Genomic DNA, 8,385 nt, shown 5'->3' with positions numbered 1-8,385 from the left:
TGGGTGCTGGAAAGGAGGTTCCAACCAATTGTCTAACATTGGCTACAGGAGGAACAATGCCAATTCTGTCCTGGCTGAGGGACAGTGGACCAGTTCTTCACCCTAGCAGGGCATGGGAGTTTGCTCATCAAGTCTACTTTTGTTTTGTGGACATGGTTGGCTTATGACCACGTCCCTTGGGGGGGGTCATGTCGGATTTACTGCAGGAATATAGGGTATCAGGGCTGTTGCTGAGAGCCATTCGTTCCCTGAATGACCAAAGTGGGAGCTGTGTCCGCATCCTCGGCACAAAGTCAGAAACATTCTTGGTGTGCGTTTACCTTCGCCAGGGTTGCCCCTTTTCACCTATCTTTTTGTGAATTTCATGGACAGGATCTCAAGCTGAGTGGGGTGAGGAATATTTCCAGTTTGGGGGCCTCAATTCAATTAGCCACTCTGGTGGACATTGTGTAGGGAGACTTGTTATTAATGATGTTGCAAGCCTAAGGTTGTTTTCACATGTGAAGTTTGTTTCTCTGTTAAAAAAAAGAAAAATCACCTGCCTTTGATGTAAACCAAAGGCCTGCACTGCAGTAGAGTGCATGGTTTTCTTTGAATCCTGCTTGTGGTTTATTTGTACTCTGCCACCCTCTAGTGTTGCTTTGAACTCAATGAATGTAAAGCTGGGGGTTTCCATCAATCAAATATTATGGTATAGCACCTTCTTCCAGGTTAGTAGTTAATAGATGACTGACAAGCCATTCATAAGTCAAAATAAGTGCAGAAGACAATATCAAATGGTATAAAAAAAAAGATGAATACAATATTAAAAAAAACATTGCTATCCTGATACTCAGTATATCAAGGTAACATTAACAAATTCTCAATTTTACTTCAATGTCTTGTGATCCTAGTGTTTTGTCGCCAGTATCAATGATTTGAAATCATTTGGTCAATAACTGCTCCAGCATCAACATTTTTCACAAGCTTCATGCATGCACACGTGCCACAGTTGAAAAGCAGTCGACAGCATAACTGCTGTCACTCCCTTAAATGCTCATTACACTCAGACACGGATTACAGTGTAGCTTTTCTCTCATTAAAAACTATATTTCGGTAAAATGGTTTAAAAAATGACTGAATCCCCTTAAAAGCCGAGCTAAAAATCAACATTTAAAGAAAAACATCTCACCGGAAGAGTGATGTGGGTGAAAATCTTTGGCTGGTACGAAAAACAAGCGGAAAATCTAAAGAACTACATTTTGAAAAATGGTTTCTTATCAAAATCATTTGTGACAAGGACTCCATTTTAAGTTTATAAACATCAACTCGCAGTAATATGTCCAGCAAAAAAGTGAGTGAAAGGAACTATTAGCACGCTTTAGTGAAAAATATTCGGTTCTTCTTCATATGAAAAAAAAATGTAAATCCTGATCATTTAAATGTTAAAGGAGACATATTATGAAAAATCCACTTTGACAGTGTTTTTGAACAACCTGAGTATCAACCTGTTCCATCTTTTTACACTTTGAACGACTGAATGAAATACTCTTTTAGAGAATAAACCGATTGTTTATAATTATCATTTTGTATTTAGTAATGTTGTCTGTGCTTTAATAAAGATACAGACTATGAGAAAGCTCTGAACTGATTTGACTTTCTTTTTATAATCAAATTTAAAACTCTGCTGCTCGCTTACAAAACAGCGACAGAAACGACTCCTCCATACCTAAAGTCTCTCATCCAGGTCTACATTCCCTCCAGCCCACTACACTCTGCCAATGAAAGGCATCTGATCCAACCTTCACAACAGGGCCCTATATCTCTAACTAGACTCTTCTCCTCTGCTGCCCCCCAGTTGTGAAATAAACTTCCACACCCAATTTGATCTGCAGAGTCCCTCTGCACCTTTAAGAAAAAGTTAAAGACTCATGAACACCTAGGCACTTAAAGACATTGATAATGACAATGACTATGATGACGAGTTGGTGGTTTTGCTGCTGATCAGAACTCTCAGGAACAGCTGTTGATGTTGTGCTTTGCCTCTGGTCACTTCCTGTCAGCACCTGTGCTCTGCCTCTGGTCACTTCCTGTCAGCACCTGTGCTCTGCCTCTAGTCACTTCCTGTCAGCATATATGTGTCTGATCGGACACAAAATTGGCTGTTTTCACTTCCTGACAGTGTTTGCTCCTCTCTAGATGGTTTCTTTGTTCTTACTCCCTAATGTATGTCGCTTTGTATACAAGCTTCTGCTAAAACTTTTTAAATACCTTGATTCGGGCTTATTAAATACTTTCATTAACCTGCATTATACATGAATCATGTCCGAATGCAGAATTTAAGGGACCGTTAATCCATGGTGAGTTGGATATCACATGCATTAAAGACAGAGGTCGGGCTAGGATTCAGCATTGGTATTTACCATGCTGAGACAGTCCTGTGTTGAACTGTATTCTGTGTATTTGTGAACGGTGGACAGCCAAGGACAAGTCAATAAATCTGTAAAATTTCATTCAATGCTAGTGTAATGATTAGCTTGTTGTAGCTCTACTTGGTGAAGTTGTGTCCAGGGGTGCCTTATGGGGGAGAAGAGTTAGGACAGTTCTAAGGGTCCATATTTGAAAAAAGAAAAATAATAATTCTAACCAATAAAATGACATTTAATCTGAATATGAGGCCTGTTAGAACATGTCTTATGAAGGACAGGTATTTCTTTTACACTCCACTGTACAATTTTCTATATGACAAGTTAAAATATAATATAATCATAGACTTTAACAAGTTCTAAATAAAATAACTGGGTTTTAAGGATTTTTAAATCTGGGATGGGTTAAAGGATCATAAATTCATGAGGACTAATTCAATCTCAAAACAATTCAAAAAACGGCTACATCCCAAAAACAAATGGTCCCAATGCCAGAAAAAAAGAGATAGTTAAATGAATTTAATTAAGTGTGCTATAGAGTTTCTATTTTTTCCACCATGTTTTAAAGGCACAGTATGTAGAAACCGCCACCAGGGGGCTCTCAATCAATACAGACTTGTATAGCGCTTTTTTAGTCTTTTGACTATACTCAAAGCGCTGCTCGACCGCATGTCACACCAACACATTCACACACTGATGGTAGAGGCTGCTGTGTAAAGTGACCATTAGAAGTAACTAATCCATTCATACACATTCACACGCCACTGAGAGCAACTCTGTTTGAAGTGTCTTATCCAAGGACACATCAGACATGTTGCTTCAGAAGCTGGGGATACAACCCCCGATCTTCTGGTTGAGAGACGACCGACTCCACCATTTGAGCCACAGCCGTAACATCTGGTGTTTCCACGGCAACATACACATGCCGTGACTGCCATGCCGGCTCTGTCATGGGTGCGCCACGGCAAGAAATGTCCCTTTACAACTATAAAATGAAGGACTTCTCTGTCAAAAATATATAACATAGGTTTAGTCCATTTTTTATTAATTTATATATTTTAATGTAAACATTGTAATGAAATTCAACATTTTCTATGTTTGAAGCTGTTTTGTCATCTTTAAATAGAATAACTCGGCTGTAATGACTTGCTCACATGTTAGGATTGATAAGAGAGTGTTCAGGCCACTTCAAGAGTGTATAAAGTGGATGAAGCAGGTCCATCCTTGGTGTGGGAATATGATCCTGAATCCAGGATGTGTGGGTTTACGAAAAGATAACCAAAGAACAGTGTCAATCTGATCACTTTAAGAGTGTATAAAGTGGTCCGTTTACACAAATAATAAATATTTCATGTTATTTTCTCATCACAGAGGTATGTGGTAATCCACAAACACAGGACCGCCTGGAATCTCCTCTTAAACTGCAGTGAGACAAGGTTGGAGACAAATATTGTTCGCCCAACTCCGGGGAAAAAACTCCAGGGAAATCAATTCCTATAATGTGAAGAGTCGAAAAATCCAGGACACTTGGAACTCTGCCATGAGCAGCTTCTATAAAGACTGAGTGGCTCTGTGAGGCTCCGTCATTCAGCTTTGTCAGAGAAAAGCTCCCTGCTTGGTGTTTTCTTCCAGTTTGACTCTGAAGCTAACCTTCTGTAGCATCATGAATATGTGGTTCAGCAGTCTTTTCCTGGTGGCTGGGTTGTTCCTGAGTTGCTCGGCTCAAACAGTTGAAGAATGCAGACCTCTGATCACACCTCTTCCCACATTCGAACCGGTAAGTCTCCAGTGCTTCTTACCTGGGGTTTTAGGTAACATTTATTATTATTTTTTAACAGTCCACAGCAGACTCTGTTTATTGTCACATGGAACAGAACAATAGCCAATCAGAAGCAAGTTGATCAAAACAGGAAGCAAAACAAACATAGCCATAGCAACAGCAGCAAACCATAAACATAAAGTTATGTGGTTGTCAGAAATACGGGACCAATGTGTTGATTTGTGGAAACAACACGATTGATTATACAACGTGTCCCATCATGATTTGTTTTCATGAGTGGGCTCTCACAAATTTGTTTAAGATTTTTAAAAAAAATTTAGTTTGTGCCAGGCTGCAAAACGTAGAGATTTTTGTGTCATACTCATTGGCTTTTCTTTGTCTGCAGAGTTATGGAAGGTGGATCTTCATCATGGGTTGGATTACTAGTGATCCACATAGAGTCTTGTTCAAGACAACCCAAAGCCAGTGGATTGACTTCATTAAGACATCCCCAAATGACAAGGAATTTGTTCAGGATATCGGGATCAGGCAGTGAGTATCAGCAGTGCACCATCAGCTGTAAATCATCTTTATTTGTATTGCCCCTTTCATACTATAATAATGCAGCACAAAGTGCTTTAGATTAAAAAAATCAATAAGCAACAATATGACGCCACCTTCAACAACCCCTCCCCCACAACCCATGCACAAGGTCATTAAGATCTCGATTAAAACTGGTACTCACAATAATAACACAATAATAAAATGGAAGAGAGGAGAACAGAAGATTGTTCAATAAAAAATACAAAAATAAATAAAAAACTGAAAGCTAATCTATAAAAATATCAGATAAAAAAAGCCAATTCCGAACCTACAATCAATGAAACATACTAAGATATAAAATGTTTTAACAAATCAAACTACATGAGATCAAATACAGTTCAGTTTAAAGTCGGACAAAAAACATAGGTCTTGAGTTTGCTTTGAAATAAAGATATCTACACCGTTATACATCATTTAATAATTAAAATAAGAACAAGTTAGAAGAAAAAATTTCACTCAAACACGTTAAACAAAAACAGGTGGACACCATTTTTAATTAATTAATTCCAAATCATTCCATCCAGATCAACTGCTATCCTTCTCAAATACTAAATACTCTTTATCAATCAACGCAACAACAACAGCCGAGATACATCAATTGACCTTTTTCAAGGCTAAGGGAGTTACAACCACCATGGATATTTCTATCCAAGTAGCTTCAAATTCATATAAATATTTAAAACAATAGGTCCAATAAGATCAGCTGCCTTTCAGATCAAGTCTTTGAATAAACAGTAGGACCTTGATCTCAAGCAAAGGTAAACACCAAGAACCTTGTGTTCATCCACAGTCCCATTAAGTTTTTCCTCTGGGTATTTCTAACAAATGATGACTTTCTAACTTTACCGCTTTCATGCTACAAAAATGAGGCTTAAGCTAATAGGTCACAGGTTCAACAACACTGCAATATATTAAAAAACTATCTAACAATCCAACTCTGCCATGCATGGTCCTCAAGTGTCATTAAATTCGACATATTTCAATGGATTAAGGAAACAGAAACAGAGTCAATAATGTTACATCACGCTCTTGTGGTGTTTGTTCATAGTAAGCACAACCTTTGTCACACTGTCATTTGACTGGTTCCTGAACAAGGTTTTTCCCCCCATGTTGTTCTTAGGGCGACTGTGTCTAAGTTGGTAGAGTCTGATGTCTCTCAATCGGAAGGTCGGGGTTCAATCCCCAACTCCTGCAGCTACGTGTCCGATGTATCCTTGGGCTGCTTTGTCTGCAGCCTACGCATGTGTATGAATGGGATTGGTTACTTTACATAGCAGCCTCTACCATTAGGGTGTGAATGTGTTGGTGTGACCTGCTGTGGAAAAGCACTTTAAGTAGTCAGAGGAATAGAAAAGCGCTTTACAAACTCAAGTCCATTTACCATTTAACCTCCTAATGACAGATCTAAACTTCTTCTTGGTTTGTTTTTTTTTTCTCAGCCCTACATACTGCAAGTACGGATCACACCCTGTAACAATTCATTCCAACACTGCATTAACTGACAGTAAGTCACCTGTTCTGATGTGATACTAGAGTCAGTGTATCTCAGTTCCAACAATACAATGGCTTATTGCGACCTATAGTACCTTGCTGTTACGGCAACCTCAAGAATGACTAGCTAAACAATGTTTGATTCTTTTTTTCATTAGAGTCCAACTTCACCTGCACGTACCATTCCCTTCCAACCTGTGAGGGATGTCTGATCTACACCGTGGACAGCAGAACCAACAATCAATTAATTCACATTATGAACATTGACGAACCTAAGACCATTGCAGAGGTCGAAAGCTATCGAGCTTTTTACTTGATGGGTAAGAAGAACAATAGAGACAATAACTCCTTTGATATATGAAACATCTCTTCATTTTAATTCTATTTAATTTCTTGTCCAGCCAAAGAGTCCACTGTCAAGCACTCAGACCTGGAACATGCCAAGAAGCAGGCGATGTGTCTTGGTTTTACAGGAGAACCAGACTTCATCTACAACCCCGAGAATTGTGCGTGACCTTCATAACTATCTGATTGAATAAGGAAAATGATTTGTGTGATTTTGGACCACCATTTATTTTTTCTCTTTCTTTCTCTTTGCAGCTCTCTGCAGTAATGACGATGACGATGACAATGACGATGATGATTGAAGCCATTTTAGGATGAAGTCTTAACAAACGTCCGGGACAAACAATGCAAGCTTCAAATTGTGGAAGTAAAAAAAAAAAAGAAAGTGTCAAATTAGTGGACTGTGTCTTTTTATCAAACTAATATCGTGTTGGTCTGAATAATATGTTTTCTTTTTGTCAAGACATATTTGCAAAAAGAGGAATGGTATCATATTTGGGCTTTAGATTAAATGTTAATACACATTCAGATGTCACCACTTATCTGTATAGTGAATGTACTCATGGCTGAGGCCAGCTGTAACTCATAATGGTTGTCCACAGAGTGATCCCAGGAAATCCTGAGATCCCAGGTTGAAAATCCTTTGTAGAAAAGAAAATCTTTATTCTAAAAAATTTATAATCTATTTCCTGAGCTCTCCTTCCAATCGTGTCCTGTCAGATACCCTCAAAAACATCACAAAGGAACACAATTGTCAGCCTGTTTGTGTGAGTCTGCTTTCTCTCACACGAAAATTACCTTGTGGCCTTCCTACACCTTGAAACCAACTCCTTATGCCCTGAGTATGAGAATCTTGCCGCCTCCTCCCGGTGCCAGAGGCGTGTTTGTGTGTGGTTGCAATGCTCTAACTGGACTGGTAGATTTTGGAAGACTGGCAACTTTAAAAGAAAGTCTTGGTTCAAAGGGGATTGGGCCCCCTTGTAGTAGACTGTCCTGTAATGAACTGTTTACTCAGTATATTTGTTTGTTGTAGGCAGCCAAGGACAGGTCAACAATTCTGTTAAAGTCTGTTGTACAAATAACGAAGTGTCCTTAGGAAATTCTGCAAATATAACACAACCTGGAATGTCCTTTAGACGCATGGTGAGATGGAGCTGAAGGGAAACATTGCTTACTTAACTCTGGGAGATATATGTTATAGGAATAGGTATGAGTACTTAGGTGCTCGAGTACTCCTTACTGACGTTATCAAGCAAGTAACGTTCCATTGCACACGTGTTGTTCTGTCTTACATGTCTTATCTTTACAAATACAAATCACATACTTGTTAATATTCTAAAATATGACACAAACTGATTCTTTCTTTTATTGAGAGCTGGCAGCAGGCAAGACGTGGGACTTCAATAACCACTGGTATCCATATTCAAGGAATAGGTATGAGTACTCAGGTACTCGAGTACTCCTTACTGACGTTATCAAGCGAGTAACATTCCATTGCACACGCGTTGTTCTGAGCAACAATATTTCTCAAACTAACTTAGTTAGTTAGCATTACATGTGACACCAAGCTTTCTGGGTTTGATGAACTGAATACACTAAGTAAGAAAATAATAAATGGTACACAGAGGTGTAACATCTCCAGCAACCACTTCAGCTTAATTCAATATCAATGCAGTGGGTGCAGCGAGAAGGATTATGACAACAACAACTGCTTTATGGCAGCTACGGTAACTCTTTAGGGACACATTACTCCAAAGCCCACAGCGAACTGAATGCTCTATT

At 38.8% G+C, this 8,385-nt stretch overlaps 1 protein-coding gene across 1 annotated transcript; it reads left to right on the top strand.

Moving 5' to 3' along the window:
* The first annotated feature begins 3,986 nt into the window (after positions 1–3,986).
* Positions 3,987–7,135, top strand: LOC136177095 (uncharacterized). The gene is made up of 6 exons (XM_065948167.1): positions 3,987–4,182; positions 4,571–4,716; positions 6,207–6,271; positions 6,417–6,578; positions 6,660–6,764; positions 6,859–7,135. Exons 1-6 carry the CDS (start codon positions 4,069–4,071, stop codon positions 6,903–6,905), a joined length of 639 nt encoding a protein of 212 aa, XP_065804239.1. The 5' UTR covers positions 3,987–4,068; the 3' UTR covers positions 6,906–7,135.
* Positions 7,136–8,385: the final 1,250 nt, after the last annotated feature.

The sequence above is a fragment of the Labrus bergylta genome, chromosome 19 (genome assembly GCF_963930695.1).
Source record: "Labrus bergylta chromosome 19, fLabBer1.1, whole genome shotgun sequence".
Taxonomy (NCBI): domain Eukaryota; kingdom Metazoa; phylum Chordata; class Actinopteri; order Labriformes; family Labridae; genus Labrus; species Labrus bergylta.
The sequence above is the reverse complement of the archived record's forward strand: the minus strand, read 5'-3'. Positions and strand labels throughout refer to the sequence as shown.